Below are 24,292 nucleotides of genomic sequence, written 5' to 3' on the forward strand. Positions count from 1 at the left end.
CAGATTTCATGAAGTCAGACTGAAGCACTTTTATGCACTTAGGGAAAAGAACATCTTAAATCACAAAACTAGCTGTAAGGGAATAAAATATTTAACTGTATGAGTGTATTCATCTTGAATTGTTTAATTCAATATCCATATATCTTTATTTTTAAAAAGGGGTTATGTCATACTTACATATAATTGCCATCAAAGAATTAAAGTTACCAATATTAAAGCACTCTCGAGCAACATCAATAAAAAATTCTATTACTTGTGCTCTGTGTTTCTTCTTTGCGGGCTGCAATTAAGCAAACATTAAACTAATTTCCAATTCTAAAAAAGTGCAACAATATACAATGAATTGTGGAATTATTTTAAAAGAATTTTGAACCAAGTATCATCAAAAAATAAATGTGCAATACATTATAAAAAGGTACTTACCATACAGATTTCGGTAGCTACTAAATAGCAGAGTCTGTTGAACCATTTGACATAGGCTTCAAGATTGTCTGTTTTCTTTTGGTCACTGAAGCAAGACTTTAGTTAAAGAAAGGAAAATCTAAGCATTTATCATGAACTAATGTAGAGATAATGATAAACTGATTGGCCCAGATTTTGTAGTCAGTTGTGAAGAAATAACAATTGCTATTCACTAAGTGGAAGCTACTGAAAGATTTGGTAGACTTGAGTGTGGGCTTGCAGTAATCAGGCATTTGATCCAACATGCTACCCTCTGTGGAGATCTACAGAGCCTCTAAACAGGACAGAGATCAGTAAGACTTTTCAACCAATTAGATAGAAAAATCTTCATTGAGTCAAGTGGAGCTAACTGGCTAAAAAGCTGTGTTAGGATTGAAGGTGATGGGTCCACAATTTCAATCGCTGGCATACCATTTGTGGACATGATCTCACCTCAGGACAACAGCCTGTTTGTCAAGAGGGATAACTACCTCACATGTTTAACTTCATGTGAAAACTGCTGCCAAATTTAATCCAGGATAATGGTGAGTACTGTTAGCCTCACAGTTGTTCTGAATGCAAAGCCTGGGCCAATGTCTTCTGAATAATGCACTATGAAAAATGATATGCTACGACACCAATAAATGAAAAAAAAATGTATTTGATAATTAAAAGCAGTACTAAGACAGCACATATGCAGCAGCCTTATAGATTTTTATGATGAACTCAATGCTGATACGGCATACACAATATGCAATCAATATAACAATGAGCTATATCTATCCAAGATATATGAATAAATGTTTTTCAGCTAGTAACTATAAGATATGATCAAGTAGATCAATTTTAAAATGGCAATACATGAGCTGATTAAAACATCACGTTGTCATCTTCAATTCTAATCAGCTTTCTGTACTGTGCTGTGGTGCACATCATCATTAAAGTTTTAATAAATAGTGCAGACATCGATGCCAACATGTTTTGATTAATTTTATTTTTCTAGTAAGTTTTAATATGAAATAGAGCACTGCCTGTATACTTGAGCAGATCAAAAATAATTTAAGCTTTGGATGCTGATTTTGCTTGTCCAGTGTGCACCTATTTACAATTATACAACAAATTGCGTACACGGATGATACTGTCACAAAAAAATCTGAATTTGACTTTGAAAAATAGAGAAAAATAGAGAAATTTGAATTCAAAAAAATAGAGATCTGAATTTGAATTCCAATCAAATTCGGATTCAAGCATCTTCACTTAAGATCAGCAATGTATTCAATGATGTTACTTCTCAAATAGACCACTAGGTGGTATAATGCTAATACTTGCATTCTACTTTCTTTTTATTTTGTGGGGGAAAAAGTTATATTTTACAGGAGAATATCATGTACAAGAAGTACTGCTGTGACTGATTTTGCACATAAATCCTATAGAATGAAATAATAGCTTGCCTTACGAACTGAATAACATGAATACAATATTGAGAGAGAAAGTACTTTGTATACAAAATATCTGTGAAGTTGTACCTTTGGGTTTTCCAAAGAATCCTTGTGTACAAATGCTTGTACAAATTCTTCAGGACCAATAAAACTCAATCTTTCCTAAGGGTAAATAATAGACATGGATATGCTTAAAATAAAAAAAACAGAACTATTTTATATTGTTTTTTAAAAATCAGATGCATTTTTGCTATATTTTATCAACGATGCATCAAGTTCATTTGTATGTGCATGTATTTGTTCACATAATTCAGAAACCTAAAATTGCACTAAAATTCATTCTGCTAGATTTTTATTGTGTTAGTCAATGTTTAATTCATTGTTGTGCCATATTATGTTTATTTATTTATGTGCAGGCAAATCCCATTAAAGTAGAGGCTTGTGACAACATATATCCAGTTGAAACAGCGAATAATTTATTGTTCTAGTCAGCACTCAAATAGATTAATTGTTTGCTTTTGATTATTCTTGATAATAAATATTTAATGTAACAGCTAATAATTTAAAATGATTGCTTTCTGGAAAAATACATTTCAGTGAGATTACCCTGAATATTATTATAGTCAAAAGACCTGATCTAAGATTTTTTTGTATATAATTTCCCAAAATAGATATCTCACACTTGCCCATGTGATCAATAAAAGTAAATGATATTGTGTAATAGCTAGTAAACCTTGATAATATTTCACCTCCTTTAAATAACTGCCATTTCTATGTGTATTGCTGGGAAGTCTGAAAATGTAATAATCTCTATTTGATCATTTTATGTAGTTCATCATATAGAACAACTTTGGGTTTGAGATTTCTCACTAGTATCACAACTTCTGAGAGAGAAATATCTATAAATAAGTGTTAATTGGATATCAGTCAATAACATTTAAGAGAATTTGTAGGCTTTGAAATTGAAATTGAACTCATTAGTTTTTAAGGAATGTAAGGAGCACTAAAAATCCTAGCTGGTGGTTAATGCAAAGATCATCCGTCATATACTGGATTAGTTGTGCCAATAGACATCAACCTATTCACATGGGTCATTATTATATTGAATGAGGGTCCTATGCTATTTGTGGGACTCTTTCTTATGAAATTGGTTAGACTAATACCTGGCTCATCATGTCATAAACTTGCCCAACAACTTATAGTACCAACACCCAACAAGAACCCTCAGGATTGATATTTGAAGCACTCATCTGCTCTATGCAAATTAGCGGTTGGTTTGTTCTGGTAGGATGCTGGTTAACTTTTGAGTCTTTTTTTGTTATTTTCTCCACTTCTTTAATGGCTTGTAATGTCTGGCAGCACGTTTTGCTATTGGATGCTCTTCGCTATCTTGCAAATGTTTCATTTGATTCATGAATGATTTGTACATCTGCCCTTGTCACTGGAGAAAGGATATCAATCTGATTATGGAGTAATATGTAAGATACCCGAACTTCAGCAAAGAGATTGTAATAGACTTCTGTTCCCAGCAGCAGCCTTAACTGTACCACCACAGTGGGATTGGACAGTACTGTCAGTGGCTACTTAAGGCTGCCAAGACCTTTAACTTTTATGCCATGGGGCTTTTCCAGGCTGCAGCAAATGACAGTAGCAACATTTCACAATTTGCTTTACACTGTCTCATTGAGCAGATTGTGAATGTTTTCAACTCCAGGGAACATTGACTTCATGCTATGCATGAAGCCATGACATAAATTGAAGCTAACTTCCTTCATGCTCTTAGCCATTGCACACAAGCTCACTGGAAGGCCGAAGTGTATTACATTTCCTAGTCAATGGCATGATTTTGCTTTGATAGCCTGGGGTACCAAAGTCAATTTTTGAGTCCTCCATGGCTGGACACCAATAGAATGTCATCAATCAGCAATAATATCCTATCCTCCTGCACACTTGTGTCCAGTATTCCTCTTAAGAAGATCCCTCCTCTAGCCTATTCTTTAAGGTACACGTAGTGACAGAGACTGTGCTGGTGCTTGCCAAAGTCAGAATGAGTGGTACTGCATCTTCAGAAAAGCTGTTTATTTCCTAAAGTGCCACAGCTGTCTCAACATTTTCTGCACCTGAAATGAATGAGAGGGACAAAGGTTAACTTTTAGTGTCAAAAGTAAGTGCAGATAGATGAGTGGCTGTGGCTGCTGAAAGCAACTGCAATTTGTCATATGGTCATAGAGTCATAGAAAGTTAGAATTGAACAGGGAAAGTACAATGTGAATGAATCCGGTGTTGCAACCATAACTATTTGCATTTATGTAGCACCCTTAACATTAAAAGATCCCCTCAGATGGTTTGCTGAAGCATTAAAAAAGCAAAATATGGCACTGAGTTACGTTTTAAACTATTATTGGTGGATAAGCAAAAACATGGTCAAAGAGGCAAGTTTTAAATGTGCCTTGAAGGATGCAATTGAGGTAGAGAAATAGAAACAGAAAATAGGAGTAGGCTACTTTGCTGTTTGAAGCTGCTTTGGTGTTCAACATGATCATGACTGGCAATCCCACTCAATACCTTGATCTCGCTTTCTCTCCGTACCCTTTGATCTCTTTACCTATAAGAACTTAACCTAACTTCTTTAAAACAGTCAATGTTCTGGCCTCAACTCCTTTCTGTGGCAGAGAATTCCACAGGCTCACCACTCTCGGAGTGAAGAAATCTTTCCTCACCTCAGTTGTAAATGGCCTACCCCATATGTTTAGACTGTGACCCTTGGTTCTGGGCTCCCATGCCACATCCTTGTGTTTACCTTGTCTAGTCCTGTTAGAATTTTATAGATTTCTATGAGCTCTATTCTTATTCTTCTAAACTCTAGTGAACAGAGATTAGATTTGATTCCCTACAGTATGGAAACAGGCCCTTCGGCCCAACAAGTCCACACTCCGAAGAGTAACCCACCCTGACCCCTTCTGCTTCCCTATATTTACTAATGTACCTAATACTATGGGCAATTGAGCATGGCCCGTTCACCTGATCTGCACATCTTTGGATTGTGGGAGGAATTCTGGAGCACCCAGAGGAAACCCACGCAGACATGGGGAGAATGTGCAAACTCCACATAGACAGTTGCCCAAGGCAGGAATCGAACCCGGGTCCCTGATGCTGTGAGGCTGTGGTGCTAACCACTGAGCCACCGTGCCACATAGTCCTAACCGATCCAGTCCCTTGTTATATATCAGTCATATCATTCCGGTAATCAGTCTGGTAAACCTTTGCTGTAATCCCTCCATTGCCAGAACAGTTTTCCTCAGATAAGGAAACTGAAACCGCCCACAATACTCAAGGTGTGGTCTCACTGAGGCCCTGTGCAATTGCAGCAAGACATCTCTTCTCCTGTATTCGAAACGTCTTACTATGAAGGCCAATAAACCATTTGTTTTCTTCAGTATCTGTTGTACCTCCATGCTCACTTTCAATGATTGGTGTACAAGGACACACGGGTCTTGTTCTATCTCCCTCTTTCCTAAACTATCATTGTTCAGATAATAATCTGCCTTTCTGTTTTCCCATCAACGTGGATAACCTCACATTTATAAACATTATACTTCATCTGCCGTGCATTTGCCTACACTCTCAACATTTTCAAACCACATTGAAGCATTTCTGCATCATCCTCATAGTTCACTCTCCCACCCAGCATTCTGTCATTTGCAAACTTAGATACTTAGTCCCCCCATTTAAATCATTTCCAAATGTTGTCATTAGCTGGTGTTCATGCACTGATCCCTGTGATGCCCCATGAAACATTAGCTGTGGAGAAAAGATCTATTTATGTCTACTCTTTGTCTCTGATCTGCCTAGTTCTGAATCCATGTCAGTATACCATCTCACTCCCATGTGCTTTGATCTTGTGTATGGAAGCTCATTGAAAGCTGTCTAAAAGTCCAATTAAACCACATCCAATGGCTCCTCAATCAACTCTGAGTTGCATAGTATGATGGTATGAGGCTTGAACTGCCTATGATAAATTGAGGAACATTACTTTAAGGCATGGTAGTGTTTGGCAATGGCAAACATTTAAAGAATGTGTGGATGAGCTACAATAATTGCTCATTCCTGTCTGGCACAAAAATAAAATGGGAAAGACAGCCTGACCAAAGCTAACAAAGGAAATTAGGGACAGTATGTGATCCAAGGAAGGGCATATAAATTAGCTAAAAAGTGCAGCACCTCTCAGGATTGGGAGCAATTTAGATTTCATCAAAGGAGTTCAAAGGGACTGATTAAGAAAGGGAAAATAAAGCATTTCAAGGAGTATATAAATTAGTTGTAAAAGCTTTTAGAGATATTTGAAAAACAAAAGGTGAGTGAAAACAAATGTGGGTTTCTTATAGACCGAAGCTGGGGAAGTTATAATGGGAAACAGAGAAATGGCAGACCAATTAAATGCATATTTTGCTCTGAGTTCACAAAAGAGGACACAAGTGACATTCCAAAATGTTGTGAATACAACACACGAGAGGAAAGAACTGAAGGAAACCAGTACGACTACGAAAATGGTGTTGGGGAATTGATTGGTTTAAAGGCCAGTAAATCCCCACAGTCCAATAATCAACGTTCCAGACTACTTAAGGAAGTGGCCCCATAAATAATAGATGCATTTGGTGGTCATTTCTGAAGCTGGAACAATTTTTATGGAACAGAGGGTAGCTATAGTACTCCACTAGAGAGGAAACTGGTTAGCCTTATATCAGAAGTGGGGAAAATGCTACAATCTCTTATAAAAGATTTATTAACTGAGCATTTGGAAAACTGTAACATGGTTGGACAGAATCAGCATGGATTTCTGAAAGGGAAATTAAGAATGACAAATCTGCTGGAATTTTTCGAGACAGCAACTACTCGATTCAATAAGGGGGGAGCCTGTGGATGTGGAAAGGTTTACGGAGGAAGTTAAATTTCAGGCCTTGGATCCCAGGCAACGGAAGGAATGGGTCCCAACAATGGAATGATTGAAATACAAGATGCTGAAGAGGACAGAGTTGGAACAGTGCTGATAACTTGAAGGGTTGGAGTGCTAGAGGAGATTACAGAGAGAGGGTGGCAGCAGACTGTGGCAGGGTTTTTATACAAGGAGGACAACTTTAAAATCTGGGCATTATTTAACTGGGGGTCAGCATGGGTGAGTGAACACAAGGTTGTTAGATGAACAGGATTTCATGCTAGTCAGGATATAGACAGCAGAGCTTTGGAATGACCTGAGGTTTACGGAGGGTACAATGTGGGAAGCTGACCAGGTATACATTGGGACAGTCAACTATAGTGGCAATAAAAGTCAGAGATGCTTTCCCATAGTAGATCAGCTCAGGCGGATGAAGGGCCAAGATCAGGTGATTTTATAGATGTAGGAATAGACAATCTTAGTGAATGCCTGGATACATGGTCAAAAGATGATCCTGGCATCAGATATGACACAGATTCCCAACAGATTCTGGTTCAGCCTCTGACATTTGCCAGAGAGAGGGATGGACTCAATGATGAGAGTTCAGAGTTTGTGGCCAAAGACAATGGTCTCCAGCTTCTTAATATATAATTGCAGGAAAGAAGCTGAAAAATATATTGCTGGAAAAGCGCAGCAGGTCAGGCAGCATCCAAGGAGCAGGAGAATCGACGTTTCGGGCATAAGCCCTTCTTCAGGAATGAGGAGGGTGTGCCAAGCAGGCTAAGATAAAAGGTAGGGAGGAAGGACTTGGGGGAGGGGTGTTGGGAATGCAATAGGTGGAAGGAGGTTAAAGTGAGGGTGATAGGCCGGAGAGGGGATGGGGCGGAGAGGTCGGGAAGAAGATTGCAGATCAAGAAGGCGGGGCTGAGTCCAAGGGTTGGGACTGAGATAAGGTGGGGGGAGGGGAAATGAGGAAGCTGGAGAAATCTGCATTCATCCCTTGTGGTTGGAGGGTTCCTAGGTGGAAGATGAGGTGCTCTTCCTCCAGGCGTCGTGTTGCCAGGGTCTGGCAAAGGAGGAGACCAAGGACCTGCATGTCCTTGGTGGAGTGGGAGGGGGAGTTAAAGTGTTTAGCCACGGGGCGGTTGGGTTGGTTGGTGCGGGTGTTCCGCAAGTAGCTGGACTGTTTCCCCAATGTAGAGGAGGCCACATAGGATGCAGCGGATGCAGTAAATGATGTGTGTGGAGGTGCAGGTGAATTTGTGATGGACATGGAAGGATCCCTTGGGGCCTTGGAGGGAGGTGAGGGGGAAGGCGTGGACGCAAGTTTTGCATTTCTTGCGGTTGCAGGGGAAGGTGCTGGGAGTAGAGGTTGGGTTGGTGGGGGGTGTGGACCTGATGAGGGAGTCGTGGAGGGAGTGGTCTTTCTGGAACGCTGATAGGGGAGGGGAGGGAAATATATCCTTGGTGGTGGGGTCTCTTTGGACGTGGCGGAAATGACGAAGGATGATACGATGTATCTGGAGGTTGTGGGGTGGTAGGTGAGGACCAGTGGGGTTATGTCCCGGTGGCGATTGGAGGGGCGGGGTTCAAGGGCGGAGGCGCAGGAAGTGGAGGAGATGCGGTGGAGAGCATCGTCAACCATTTCTGAGGGGAAATTGCGGTCTTTGAAGAAGGATGCCATCTGGGTTGTTTGGTATCGGAGTTGGTCCTCCTGGGAGCAGACGTGGTGGAGGCGAAGGAATTGGGAATATGGGATGGCATTTTTACGGGGGCAGGGTGGGAGGAGGTGTAATCTAGGTAGCTGTGGGAGTCGGTCGGTATATAGTAAATGTCCATGTTGAGTCGGTTGCCCGAGATAGAAATTGAGAGGTCTAGGAAGGGGAGGGAGGAGTCTGAGACGGTCCAGGTAAACTTGAGGTCGGGGTGGAAGGTGTTAGTAAAGTGGATGAACTGTTCAACCTCCTCGTGGGAGCACGAGGTAGCGCCGATACAGTCATCGATGTAGCAGAGGAAAAGGTGGGGGGTGGTGCCAGTGCAGCTGCGGAAGATGGACTGTTCCACATATCCGACGAAGAGGCAGGCATAGTTGTGGCCCATGCGGGTGCCCATGGCTACTCCCTTGGTTTGGAGGAAGTGGGAGGATTGGAAAGAGAAGTTGTTCAGAGTGAGGACCAGTTCAGTCAGTTGAAGGAGGGTGTCAGTGGAAGGGTACTGGTTGGGTCGACGGGAAAGGAAGAAGCGGAGGGCTTTGAGGCCTTCGTGATGGGGGATGGAGGTGTATAGGGACTGCACCTCCACACAGATCATTTACTGCATCCACTGCACCCGATGTGGCCTCCTCTACATTGGGGAGACAGGCCGCCTACTTTCGGAACGTTTCAGAGAACACCTCTGGGACACCCGCACCAACCAACCCAACCGCCCCGTGGTTGAACACTTTAACTCCCCCTCCCACTCCGCCAAGGACATGCAGGTCCTTGGCCTCCTCCTTCGCCAGACCCTGGCAACACGACACCTGGAGGAAGAGCGCCTCATCTTCTGCCTAGGAACCCTCCAACCACAGGGATGAATGTAGATTTCTCCAGCTTCCTCATTTCCCCTCCCCCCACCTTATCTCAGTCCCAACCCTCGGACTCAGCCCCGCCTTCTTGACCTGCAATCTTCTTCCCGGCCTATCCCCCTCACTTTAACCTCCTTCCACCTATTGCATTCCCAACACCCCTCCCCCAAGTCCATCCTCCCTACCTTTTATCTTAGCCTGCTTGGCACACCCTCCTCATTCCTGAAGAAGGGCTTATGCCCGAAACGTCGATTCTCCTGCTCCTTGGATGCTGCCTGACCTGCTGTGCTTTTCCAGCAACACATTTTTCAGCTCTGATCTCCAGCATCTGCAGAGCTCACTTTCATTTTTCTTGTAATTGCAGGAAACTTTGGCTCATTCTGTATTAGCTGTCAGACAAGCAGGAGGACAATTTAGAGACAGTGAAGGGACTAAGCAGAGTGGAGGTGAGATAGAACTGGGTGTCATCAGCACATAGACGAAAACTGAATTACTTTCAGATGATGTTGCCAAGGTACAGTCTGTAATTGGGAAAAAGGCACAAGTCATAGCTAGATCCTTGAGGTGCAGCACTTTGGTTGGGAATTAAAAAACAATTGATGGTGAATCTCAGGCTATAATTAAATGGATAAGAATGGAACCAGGTGAATTAGTCTAACTTACCTCAACAACCTCCTCAGTGGAGAATGGTGTGATCAACTTTCTGATAGGTTGCACACAGATCAAGGTTGAAGAAAGGGGTTAGCTATTCATAGAGAATATAATTCTTGACTTCAATTAATGTCATTTCAGAAATATTGTCAGATAGATTTTGGAGAGATTCAAACATAGAGTTCCTGGAAAGTTGGGAATGAATTTAGGAGGTGATGCTCAGGAAGGCCATGACTCAATTCCTACCTGCTACTCAAGGACTGTTTCTTCAGTGAGCAAAGGAATTGTGGGCGGATTTGACCTCCACCTGCTCCTCATACTGTGCTGTGCTATTTATCGGCAAATAGTGCGATGTTTAGAAAACAGGGATTTTCTCTCCGGGCTAGAGAGCTGTTGAAAGCTCTATGTTGCTTCTTTTTGGAGTGGTGCTTTGAATTAAATGTGAACACTTTACTGAGGAGTGGACCTTTCTCAGGGTCCGGGACACTGGAGTAGATGTCCTGCCTGACTTGATGGCCAAACAAGGCTGGTAGTTCCTCAATGCTTGAACTGCAACTGGGATTGTGCTGTTTGCTGCTGGTAATGCATCCACCTGAGACCCCGGATCATGGAAGGACCTAGGCCATAGGTGAGTGATGGTAGAGTGCAGGTTACAGGTTAAGGGAGCAGGAGGCTGTCAGCAAGGACATGTGCTGGCTGTCAGCAACCAAGCCCTTCCAGCCACACCTGGAACTCTGGGAGACACCCAATGGAGTGTGCTGTTGAGGCTTTTTCCATGGGAGACTCCTGCAAGCTTTGGGTGTGTATGGAGCCCTTTAAGGTGGCATTCAATTCTCACTTTGAGATATCCATTGGCATTGTGGTGGATGGGCTATCCTGCCCACATTTTATCAGGGGAGATGCAGGAAGATGGCAGGGTCCCCGCTAGTATTATATTGCCCAATTAAATGACCCCTGTCAAGATCACAATCTGTTGGATGCAAGATATGAGATATGGTGAGTGAGGGTTCTGAAGAGAGGAGTACAGAATGTATGTGTAGGAGGACAAAGAGGTGGAGTGTAATACAGCACAAATAATTGGAGTAGTGAGGGGAAGTTGAGGATGGACTAGGTCATAGAGTCAGAGAGATGTACAGTATGGAAATAAACTGTTTGGTCCAACTCGTCCATACTGATCAGATATCCTAAATAAATCTCATCCCATTTACCAACACTTGGTCCATTTCCCTGTATACCCTTTCCATTCATATGCCCATCCAGATGCCCTTTAAATGTTTGTAATTGTACCAATTCCTCCACCAATTCCTCTAGCAGCCCATTCCATACATGCACCACCCTCTGCATGAACAAGCTGCCCCTTCGGTCCCTTTTAAATCTTTCCACTCTCACTCTAAATCTATGCCTTCTAGTTCTGGACTTCCCATCCCAGGGAAAGGACCTTGTCTATTTACCTAATCCCTGCCCCTCATGACTTTATAAACTTCTATAAGGTCACCTCTCAATCTCCAATGCTCCAGGGAAAACAGCCCCAGCCTATTCAGCCTCTCCCTATAGCTCAAACCCTTCAACCCTGGCAACATCCTTGTAAATCTTTTCTGAACCCTTTTAAGCTTCACAATGTCCTTCTGAGGGGGGTGACCAGAATTGCACACAATATTCCAAATGTGGCCAAACCATTGTCTTCAACATGACCTCCCAACTCCTATACTCAATGCATGAACCAACAAAGGAAAGCATACCAAATGCCTTCTTCACTATCCTAACTACCTGTGACTCCACTTTCAAGGAACTATGAAGCTGCACTCCAAGGTCTCTTTGTTCAACAACACTCCCCAGGACTAATGTTGGATGGAATGGAACTAGAAGTGGTGCAAGTATTGAGCTGATTTAGGACTCTTGCTTGGACAATATGCTGAACATCAGAGGAAGTCTTTCAGAATTACTTGCAGATACTGGGAACTAAAGCTAATGTATTCAGTTCTTCAGCCATTTTTTTTCTTGCTGTCTTCAGACATGTTATCTGGATGGTTTTCTATTGAGGAAAACATTAAAATTCCCTCCTTCTGTAAACCATCTGCACCTGGATAATACTAGGTGACCACTCTCTGCAGCTCTTGTAGCCATTTCGGTCAGGCTACAACGTTTTCTGCAGCCCAAGGGCAAGTCCCATTTAAGAGGTGGAAGCAGCCTCTAAGTAGCACCAACGACAGACTCTTACTTCAAACAAACATCCATAATAAGCAACATTGTGTCACTGTTCCCATATTTGATCTACTGTAACATAATTTAATGATACCCCTGAGACCACACCAACAGGTATATTCATTCACTTCCACCTCCGGCTGACAGCCATGGTCAAATTTCCAGGCCAAAATATCACTTCTGTATTTATGGTACTTCCCTTCTTGGTTCTTCCTTTATTGTGGTCATTCAACTGCCTTATCAAAATTTGGATATATTGCATAACAATAGCCCATGTGTAAAATATATTGATCAAGGATAAAATTGAATAAAGATTACATGCAAAATTCTTCTGTCAAATTTCAAACTAACTTAAATCTCTTTATGATAGCTGATAATTATGAAATCCAACTGGATGTATCACCGAACCAATGTAAAGAGTTAACTGAGTTGTATTTAGAAGTTGTCGTGAAAGCTAAAATCCCAGATCAATTGTGCAGTCCATCTTCAGTGGCGAAAATTCTCTTAGATTGCCATGTGAGCAATGAGGAACAAAATCAGAAAGTGAGGGAAGTACAAAACCTGTACTTAATGTTGTATTTGAATTTCACTTTAAATTGCAAGTTGTTGATAACTAGCCCATAAAATAGTCCTAGTCATTTTCAGAATAAAGTCATTCATTGCAGCTTGTTTTTAATAAATCTGAACCCTGTCTTCTTTTGTTTGTCTGTTGCTCAGCTCCAGTCTCACATGAATTGTCCATGAGTCTGAAAGGGCTAATGCTCATTTGGGTGCACTGTGATAATGTCTTGAGAACCTTGATCAGTATCAAATAGGAGCTTGAGGACACAGATCTGAGGCTAGTGTTTTCCTAACAATTTCTGAAGCATGTACATCATATTCATGTAATGTGTAAATAGTTGCAGGAGTGCCATAAACTTTATCTTGTTTATTCAACAAGATACTTCCAGTTAGACCTGAAAGATGGCTATCTTCATTCATGCTCAACCACTTTGGACTTGAATAACTCACACACACAGAATACTTGTCATTCTATGCCTTTCCGCTGCTCTGCAAGCTTTTAAAACAAAAAGGCAAAGAGATCAGTTCATTTTAGTGGAGCTAGCACTATCCTGGCCTTCCTAATAATATTGAATCACACTATAAATGTAATAAATGCCAAATAAACTATAAAACCGTGACAGTTGATATAACCTAAAATGGAATTGCGAATACTGGTGTTAAAATAATACATTAGATATTACACCTTAATCTGAAATATCATCTTTCTTTGCCACTTTAAAAGAGTTGAATTGTATTTTCTGAATTGATGCTGGATTAAACAAAATCTCTCCAGGAATTAAACTCATGCCAGTAGAGTCAGACTAATTGCAGTATCATAATTTTACCCTTTTGATGGCAGCTGTATTTTATCTTATCCTACGGTTTCTTCAATGTCGTTTACTGCGTTTGTACCAAATATCCTTGAAATTATTCACACCAAGAGTTATTTACCAGATGCATTCAAAGGCTAAGTTAAATGATGGTGATGATAAAACTTGGAACAAATTAGTTATCCAACTTACCAGTTCTATATGCGTTAGCTGTTGTGCCAGGGTATATGGATCATTGCAAATACTCAGTACATCTCTTTGAATGGATGGAGGCTTGGTTTTGATGATAACCAATTTATCGGACACACTAGCATTGAGCTTCACTATGTTTTCTTCACCTTGATTTAGGGTTGTCAGTTTTTGGTCCAATGTTTGTAAAAGCTGATTCATTGTCTTCCAATAACTCTGGGGAAAAAAAGAATCTGGTGGGTCATCACACACAGACTCAGAAAATGATTATACATTCTTTATGTATACTTACAGTACATATGACGAGTCCACAAGTGCTACACAAATGCAAAATACAGGGAATTGTGGATTCTGAAAATCTGAATGAAAATAAAAGTGCTGGATATGCATAGGTATGACAGCATCTTTGAAGAGAAAATGTTTCAGGTTGATGACCTTTCTGATGTAAGAATGATATGTGGGATGCAATTTAACGGCCTCTCTTACACCATATTCAGAAACTAGAAGGGTATTAATTAGGTGGGGTGATGGGGTACCTGAACTTACCTGCCACCAGGATTGTCAGGGACGGGTATGTCTGTGACCGAACTTCCCACTTTGCCATAAATTGAAGCCCATCAATGGACAATTAATGACTAACTCAGTGGTGGAGGCTTTCTGTACATGTGACATATGTGACATGTAAGGACTGTGTGTGTCCTGATTGTCATCTCTCAGCGATGTTCTTCATTCAAAGGCTCAAAGTGACTTTAGGAAGGGGGTGGGGCCTGCTGATAACCAACATCATACCCTTGCTGCTGGAGTACCTATGCTCCCTCTCCCAACCAGTACGCCTCCCACCATTATTTATCTAAGGCCTGGGTCACTCCTCAATTCTGGGTCTCTAGTAGCTGCTGTCCCAGCAGTGTTCTTGGACTCCTGGTAGTGTGGCCTTTCAAGAGAACTGCAAGCCTCTGCTTGGCCAGCAGTTCTCAATTGGCAAGTTTCCAAGGGGGTCCTGGATCTCAGGAAAGGTCTGCCAATGATTACTTAAGTGTCTGAGTGGCACATAATACCATCTGGCCTTACTGGAATAGATAATGTGGCTCTCACTGGCTTTTCAGCCAGCAGGCAAGACCTTACCACACCTCCATAAGATCAAGTCCATTTACTCCTGTTCCTTTCCACAGATATATTCAATGCCATACTTGTTTCATTTCCAAAACAAATTGAACATGTACTGAAATGCTCAATTTCTCACAGTGAGACTGTAATTAAAAATGGAAAAGCTAACCAATTTCCCACTCGTTGAACCTGGAAAAGTCATCTGAAATACAATTTCATATCATATTTGCATTGAAGTACCCTACAAACTTTTACATATTTTACATATTTTTATTTTGCTTACATAATGCATTCTGTAGATGTAGTATATGGATCAGAAATGTCAATAGTAGATTGAGTGCAGTAAGCATGGTGGTGTCATAGAGACTTGGTTAGAGTAAAGGAGGAGCTTACTGGAGACAGACCTGAGACTGGTGTGCTCCTCACAGGACTTGATTATTCTATATTGTGTAAACAGCTGCAGTATTTTACTAATGTACTAAGTAAATAATATACTAAATAAAAAATAAATAAAAGTGTACTAAACTTCATACTGTTTATTCATTAGGACACTTAAGTTAGTTGAGTAAGGTAGCCTAATCCATACAAGAATATTTTGGCTTGAAGGGACAACCCACACAACATGGTGACAATGTGGACCCTTGCCACAAATTAGTGAGCAGCGGTGACCAGCACTACTTCTAAAGAATGTCAACTAAGATTAATTAGAATTTAGGCTCTTAAAAAAAAAACCAGGGAAGAAAAGGCATGTTGGTGAGCCAGAAGACTTCAAGAGCAGCTGCTGATCATTGACAGCAGTGAAGCCCACAAGCCTCCTGACAACACTCAACTCAGAAGAATACGTTCGAGAATGACCAAGAAGCATTCCAGGCCTGACAGAAGTTGCACATCAGCAGAAGAAACTTGTAGCTCCAAGGAGAGCAGGTGAGCAAGCCAGACCTCGAGAATTACGGAAGTTAAAATCAAAAACTCATGTTCAAAGGGGAAACTTTAAACAGTGTGGGAACTTAGGGTGAAGGGCAGAAATAGTTTTAAAAAGCTTTTGGACCAATTAAAATGAACCCTAACTTCCTCTCTGGCAGCCTGCAAGACCCATACTTCAGGTGGGAAAACAAGAAAACAATAAATTAGCTGAATCTAGTCGACATAAGACTGATTTAGACTTCAGTTATATTGCCACTCTCACATCAATGTAAAGGCATCATCCAAATTAATAGCAAAGCTTTGGAGAGGTCCCAATCTGAATCTGAAACATACTGAAACTAACATGACCCATTAGGGTCATTTTGATTTAGGACACATCGAGAATAATTCCGGTGCGATATGGAAATAATTTTGGAAAGCTACACTTCTTGGATATGTTATCAACTTAATGCAGAATCTTTAAATATCATCTTAAAATATTAAAAATGTATTGGCAAAGAACAGAGCTTTCTGCATTTACTTGAGTATGCATACACAATATACTTTTTTAGTGGACAGAATGAAAATTACAGCTTGCAGTAAAATACACAAGGTACTGCCTGTGATGCACTTTGTAACTGGATTAGTGGTGCTGGAAGAGCACAGCAGTTCAGGCAGCATGCAACGAGCAGCGAAATCGACGTTTCGGGCAAAAGCCCTTCACTTTTGCCCGAAACGTCGATTTCGCTGCTCGTTGGATGCTGCCTGAACTGCTGTGCTCTTCCAGCACCACTAATCCAGTATTTGGTTTTCAGCATCTTCAGTCATTGTTTTTACCTTGCACTTTGTAACTGCCTATCGCAAACTGAAAGTACAGTTTAAAAATTCAGTCAAGTCTTGACCACTGTTCATTTTAAATAGGTGATTCCAGGATTGATATTTAGCACTGATAGAAAGGAAGATATTGACTATGAATTCAATGCATATGACAGTAGAGTGGCAATCATCTAGCTTTGAAATGTAACAGATCTATAGCACACTGCCAGGAAGGAGAGTAAAGTGAGGTTGGTTTGAACATTCCATTAGGTTTTGAACTATTTATTGTTGTTATTCTCAATCTTCATTAAACTTTAAATTATTATCTAATTATTTTCACATTGAAAATGTTTGATCTTGATGCAATCACAATAACATTTGCAGGAGAATGATAATGTATTCTTTGCATCTGGAACATTTATTTCCTGGTAATGTTGTTCTATTAATCACTAGTCAAATAATTTACTCAAACAAATATATTAATTAGGATGAATTTATCCTTAATACATAATTAAACTGTCGTCTGCCAATTACTTTCCATTTACATTAGCTTTTTTTTTCATAGATAACTCAGCAGCATTAATAATTTATTGCTAAATTATTTTAATATTCTGTTAGAGATTTTCAATTATGTTTATATCAGACTTTATACCACAGGGCTTTCTAGTATAATCAAAAGTTAAACAAAAACTAATAGGTTAAACCAGTAGACAGCAAAATATGGGAATAACCTGATTTCGTGCATGCAAAACAAGCATACATGCAGAAATTTTAATTTTGAGGTTTCATTATTTATAAAACTCACCTCATCACAAGGAGCTATCCTGTGGATCATGTCCTTTAGATGCGCAATCATTCTGTCATCCCGAAAATCGGATGGGAAAGTCTCTGTCCATTCTGTCAGCAGCTGCATTATCTTAGGTCCAAACTTTTTAATTCGTGCCTAAAGACCAGTAAAAAATGATATTATTATAGCTGAGATATAAAACAAGTACAGAGCTCAAACATCTAAATGCCTTTAGCGCTAATCTAAGGCCCAGAATGATATCTTACAACAGTGGCTAGACCAAAGTTACTTTAATAGCTGTAAAGTGCTTTAAGATGGCCAGTGGTTATGAAAGGTACTTATCGGAGGAAAATTTCTTTCGTCCAGAGAATGATAGATATATGGAACATGGTGGGAGAAGCATGCACTATTGCAACATTTAAGAGGAATCTGAATGAGTACTTAAAATGCCAGGACACAGCCAGCTGTGGATGAAGTGCTGGTAAATGGATAAGTGCAATTTGATGTTTGTTGGTCAGCATAGATATGACAGGCTGAAGGGCATGCATCTCTTCTCTTTGACTCTCTAATCTATGCACATGTCTTTCCTTTTTCTTTTCATCCTGTTAGCTTCACTATTTAAATAAGATTAGAATGTCAGCCTCACTAAAGTCTCTCCAAGTGGTTCCCACAACATTTCCACTTAGTCAGAGTCATACTTCACTGAAACAGAGCCTTCAGTCCAACTCCTCCACACTGACCAGACATCCTGATCTGACCTAGTCCCATTTGCCCGCATTTAACTCCTATCCCTCTAAACCGTTCCTATTCATATACACATTCAGATGCCTTTTAAATATTGCAATTGTATCTGGCTCCACCACCTCCTCTGGCAGCTCATTCCGTGCACACACTACCTTCTACATGAAAAGGTTACCCCTTGGGTCCTTTTTAAATCTTTCCCCTCACACCTTAAACGTATGCCTCTAGTATAGGACTTCCCCACTCTAGGAAAATGATCTTGGCTATTCAAGCTGTCCATGCCCCTCAAGATTTTGTAAACCTCTAAGTTCACCCCTCAGCCTTCGACACTCCAGAGAAAAAAGTCCCAGTATATTCAGCCTCTCCATATAACTGAACCCTCTACTCCAGCAACATCCTTGTAAATCTTTTATGCACTCTCTCAAGTTTAACAACATCTTTCTATAGAAGGGCGACCAGAATTGTACACAGTATTCTGAAAGTGGCCTCACCAATGTCCTGTACAGCCACAACGTTACGCCCCAACTCCTATACTCAATATTTTGACCAATGAAGACAAACACACCAAATGCCTGTCTACCTGCAATTCCACTTTTAAGCAGTTGTGTACCAGTACCCCTAGTTCTCTTTGTTTGGCAATACTCCCCAGGGCCTGACCATTAACTGTATAAGTCTTGCCCTGGTTTGCCTTACCAAAATGCAGCCCTTCACATTTATCCAAATTAAGCTCCACCTGCCACTCTTGATCCATTGGCCCATCTGATCAAGGTCTTTTTGTACTCTGAGATAATATTCTTCACAGTCCACTGAACTTTTGGTGTGAGAGCCAAAGGGACAACTGAAGCAGTTTATAGGGCTAGATTGTCTGGAGGATTTGAAATACTTTCAGCTTCTAATAGAGTGTTATGCCAATGCAGAACAGCAAATCTATTTTACTTCATTTGATTTCCATTCCTTCTTAGAGAACTTTAATCTTTTCTGACCACAAAATGAATAATTGGTTGAACTGAATTGAATTGAATTGAATTTATTGTCACGTATACCGGGGCACAGTGAAAAGCGACAGTATTTCAAAGAATATTAATGTTGAAAGAAATTCAAAGTGACATTTGTATGGAATTGAACTTGAAAGGGATCTGTCACAATTATATTTGAGTATTTCTGAAAAGGCGTATTCTGTTGAAACTTTGTCTTGCACATGAATAAATGAGTCTTTTTTTCAGCAGTACTCAAGTTCTGTACTTCCAAATGACTTCAATTATATACAGTATCTGCAATAGATATTGTAATTTTCTGAGATAATGCACTGGATTTTTGTGTTGGGGTTGGGACGCCAATGCCAATGTTGTTCGTGCGTCTGATCCCTACATTCTGTTAGTGTCAAATTCCCAACATGATTTCAGTAGGATCTGACCAATTAGTATTTAGTGAGGATGGGGGATTGGTTCCTCATGCCAGAAGACTGATAAACACTACAGTCATGGAGTCGAAAACATATACAGCATGGAAACAGATCGTTCAGTCCAACTCGTTCATGCCGACCAGATATCCGAAACTAATCTAGCCGCAATCGCCATATCTCTCTAAACACTTCCTATTCATATACCCATCCAGATGCCTTTTAAATGCTGTAATTATACCAGCCTCCATCACTTCCTGTGGCAGCTCATTCCATACATACACAACCATCTACATAAAATAGTTGCCCCTTACATCCCTTTTATATCTTTCCCCTCTCACTCTGAACCTATGCCCTCTAGTTCTGTACTCCCCCACCCCAGGGAAAAGACTTTGTCTATTTATCCAGTTCATGCCCCTCATGATTTTGTAAACCTCTGTAAGGTCACCCATCAGCCTCTAATGCTCCAGGGAAAACAGCCCCAGTCTATTCAGCCTCTCCTTATAGCTCAAACCCTCCAAACCTGGCAACATCCTTGTAAATCTTTTCAGAACCTTTTCAAGTTTCACAACATCCTTCCAATAGGAAGGAGAGCAGAATTGCACGCTAAGACCGACATCTGGCTGATGGATGTAAAAGAGACGGGTGCCTCCATTACCAATGACAAATTTTAAGATAAAATTACATGAATAAGGCCATGGTTTTCTGTTCATCATTGTGATGAGCAAGCTCTCTGCTGAACAGTCAATGGCTGAAGCTGTGATATGACTACTAGGTTAGGTGTGGGGGGCAATAATGAGATAATGGCTGGCCTCACTTCCCGCAACCATGTCTGCTGCTTAGAAACTGCCAGCAGCCTTAAGCGTTGTCTCAGCCTCAGTGAGAGAAAATTCCAGTTGGTCTCTGCCAAGTTGCCTCAGTAGGCCATTTAATTAATCTGATACACTATGGGCTGCTGTGGGGGAATTGTATACTGGACTGAAAAAGGACCAGAGGGAAGAACTTGCTAGCAAGCTAACATGCTGAATCTAAAAGCAAAGTTTTGGTCTTTTCCACATCCAGTCCACTTCTGATGGGAATTGAAAAGTTGGCCCAAATGTCACTGCTCCCATTTACTGGTGCTTCTTTTTTTGAATTAAGTTCCTCTGATAGCAGTCCTGGCTACTTGTTAATATAGCAAACAGTAAGGAATGGAGTATCCTGTCTAGAAAATGATGGAAAATATTTTTTGTGACACCGTGATTTTAATATACTGACTGATAGTCGAACAAATGCTTCAGAATCTCCAGTTACTTCTGATGGGAGTATATGGCAGCAACAAAATGTTTGGGGATTCACAGTAACATATTTACACTTAACTTCCAATGCTACCTGCTCCATTAAAGTTGAAAATGGCCAGCAAATCTAACCTCATTCAGACTGTAAGAGCTGACATTTGGACTTCTGAAGTTAAATCTGAATGATGCTGCAAATGTTTAGTTAAATTTATTTGTGGCATGCATGTTGGGAGGAAACCCTGAACAGCAGGAGTGCTGTCAACAATGATTTAGAGTGGCTACTGTCCCCCATGACTCCATGGCTCATTTTCTTGATTCGTCAATTGTATACCAAAAAATTCCTCCAGGTCCTATGATACCCTTTGAGAAGGTGACCTGTTGTCACCTCAACACCATCTGTCCCTCTCTGCATCCAATGGCTGTAGCTGTCATATGATTACTAGGTTAGGTGGCGGGGGGCATTAATGGGACAATGGGTGGCCTTATTTCCCCTAACCATATCTAGTGAGAAACTGTCACCAACCTTAATCCTTGTCTCAGCCTCAGTGAGGGAAAGTTCCAGTTGATTTCTGCTGAGTTTCCTCAGTAGGCTATTTAATCAGGCTGATAAGATGGATTGAAACATTTCTTTAAGTCTTTGTCACCTCCAAACTCAATTACTGCAGTGCTCATTTCTGCCTCCTGAGCACACTATACCAGATCACCATTCAAAATCACAACATATAAAATTCCAATGTCCCACTCCCATATCATTCAGTATTTGCCAAGCCTTGTTATCTCCACCAAACCAAAGACATTGCTTGTGCCACTTTTGGAATATTGTTTAATTTAGGTCTCTCAGCTATAGGAAAGATGTTGTTAAACTTGAAAGGCTGCAGTAAAGAGGGATTTGGGCCAAATGCTGGCAAATGGGGCCAAATTAATTTAGGATATCTGGTCAGCATGGATGAATTGGACCGAAGAGTCTGTTTTAGTACTGTCTAACTCTGACTCTATGATTTTATGAGTGTTGTGTATGGGTTTCAAACACAAAGTGTGGATTAGGATATCTACATTTCTGATTTAATTAGAAGAGTCTTGATGAATAAACAAAGTGAAGTTTGTCGCATGACTGCAACTATTTACACATTACATGAATATGATCAACATTACGACAGAGACTGTTAGGAGCATACTAATCGCAGGCTGGTCTCTCCTTTACTCTGACCAAATGGGTGGTACTTACAGAATTCAAATCAAGTGGTAACTCTTTCAGACCCATATACACCAAGAAGAACAATTAGAATCACTCCAAATGCATCTCATCAGAATTTTAATTTGTGTAAAACTGGCATTGAATGTTAAAGAATCACTTTAATACTTTTAAGAGGCTGACGTTGATATCAGAACTTAGGGTAAATTTCACAAAACCACAGTGCTAGCAGATGAAGCTTCATGGAGCCAAAATTGACCTTACCATCGACAGAGTAATTTGTTTTTGTACTGATTGAAGACATGGTTTGGACTAATGGAGCTTATATTAGAACTGGTGTGTAATTGATGATATCCTACTGCTTTGAGAAATTAAGAGTGTCAAGGAAATCTAGTTGCCTGGGTATCGGTTGTTGCTGCTCAGTGCCAAATTTCTGTGTGTTAGTAGACACAGGCGATGCATCACTGCACTGAGAAATGGTTCCTGTCAAATAATTTATGACTGGTTTGCAATGACCTCAGGGCATATTAATTTAAGTTGTACTCATTTAGGAGTGACAAACATAGCTGTGCAGAATGCTCTTATAGCTCAGTTTCAATGAGATGATGACTAACCATATTTCTGGTTAACGTCATGCATAGAGGTCTGCTGTGAGGCCACATTCAGTAGTAAGTGGTTCCAAGATGCTAGACATGCCTACATCAATGCCTGAAGCCAGAGATTGACAGTTTGTTCATGATCTGTAATCTCTTAACTCTCTAGCCTCTATATATATGTGTACTACAATTTTATTTGTAAAGACCACATTATTTTAGTTTCTGTACTTTTGCTTATGGACTAAATGGAAAATAGGACTATTTGAAACTTGACAGATTGTGAAAGAAACTGCTGCACTTCTAAAAACAAGTTACTAAAACTCATTGTGTGCTGTGTTTACAGTACTGCTTTGTTCAAGCAGTGGGGAAAGATCGTTATAAGCGGCATGGCCCCTGAATGGATGAATAGACTGGGGGGAGGGGAGTTGTTCTGCATGGTGAGATTTGACCAGCAATGAGAAATTGATTGGATTGTTCAATAGTAACCAATTGTAGACACTAAAAATCAGCCTGATTTCGGATTGGTTCCTGGGTAGCTGAAGACCACAGTGATTCTTTAACATACAATGCCAGTTGTACACAAATGAGAAGGTTGACTAACATTGGTGATTCTAATTGTTCTGAGTATGAACAATGCTGTGAGAAGCCTTTGGGCTGCAGGAGGGGAAGGTAGTGTGTCTGTCTCACTCTCACAGTAAAAATAACTTAAACTGAACCTGAAGAAAGCCACTTTTTTACTCCCTCCAGTTCTTTAAGCTGTTATCTTTGACCAGCACCTAAAAGACTTTGTAGCTAGTGTACTAATCACCCTGTACTTCCTTCCAAAAAAAAGAACCTGGCAAAAGGAGATGGAAGAACAAAAGCAAAATGGTGATCTCAACGAACCCTGTCGATGGTGTTATTTCTTTCTTGTTTCTTTCGCCTCCATCCATAAAGCCATTTTTTGTTTATTCTCTTGACTTGTCTGAGTATGTGTGGAGGAAGTTTAAAAGGAATTAGAATTTATCTAGTAGAGCCATATGTTGATACTTCATAGCTGTTTATCTTTGACTAGAATTTATTTATTTGTAACAAACTTGTTAAATACAGGACCCTGGCCAATGGTTTCTGTTCATTCGATTTGAACAGATAGCAAACCAGGGACTTTGTATGACTTGATTTAATTGGGTCATTAACTTTTGGGGTGACCCTGGGAGTAGGAAGCTTGAGAATCAGTGCATTTTCCCAACAGAGTTGTAACACATTACAGATGTAATCTGTTACCTTTATTTTAAAATCAGGATATCACTCCAGGAATTACTTTGGGTATTTTTCTTTAATCAACCTGTTCACACACACTGTGACAAGTCTGGAGCCAATGGGATTTGAACATGAACCTTCTGGCCTAGAAGGAAGGAGACCATTGCTGTGCCACAAAAGCCAATAAGGTAGGCCATTGCTCTAGAATCAACATTCTTCAACTGCATCAATATCCTTCCTTCCTTCCATCATAAAGGTCAGAAGTGGGGATTTTTGCTGATGATTACACAATGTTCAAATTTGGACTGATAAGGGATAAGGGCGGCACGGTGGCACAGTGGTTAGCACTGCTGCCTCACAGCGCCAGAGACCTGGGTTCAATTCCCGACTCAGGCGACTGACTGTGTGGAGTTTGCACGTTCTCCCCGTGTCTGCGTGGGTTTCCTC

At 40.6% G+C, this 24,292-nt stretch overlaps 1 protein-coding gene across 10 annotated transcripts in view; it reads right to left on the bottom strand.

Annotated features, from left to right (window-relative positions):
* The window catches only part of LOC140492081 (ras-GEF domain-containing family member 1C-like), a 227,913-nt gene that overhangs the window by 13,083 nt on the left and 190,538 nt on the right, over positions 1 to 24,292 (bottom strand). For all 10 annotated transcript variants that reach the window (XM_072590777.1, XM_072590769.1, XM_072590775.1 and 7 more), the window contains 5 exons: positions 17,420 to 17,557; positions 13,795 to 14,007; positions 1,968 to 2,042; positions 424 to 519; positions 178 to 280 (listed from right to left, as the gene is read on the bottom strand). In XM_072590777.1, the coding sequence (XP_072446878.1) occupies positions 178 to 280; positions 424 to 519; positions 1,968 to 2,042; positions 13,795 to 14,007; positions 17,420 to 17,557 (625 nt within the window). The remainder of the gene's footprint in view (positions 1 to 177; positions 281 to 423; positions 520 to 1,967; positions 2,043 to 13,794; positions 14,008 to 17,419; positions 17,558 to 24,292) is intronic.

This window comes from Chiloscyllium punctatum, chromosome 20 (genome assembly GCF_047496795.1).
Source record: "Chiloscyllium punctatum isolate Juve2018m chromosome 20, sChiPun1.3, whole genome shotgun sequence".
Taxonomy (NCBI): Eukaryota; Metazoa; Chordata; class Chondrichthyes; order Orectolobiformes; family Hemiscylliidae; genus Chiloscyllium; species Chiloscyllium punctatum.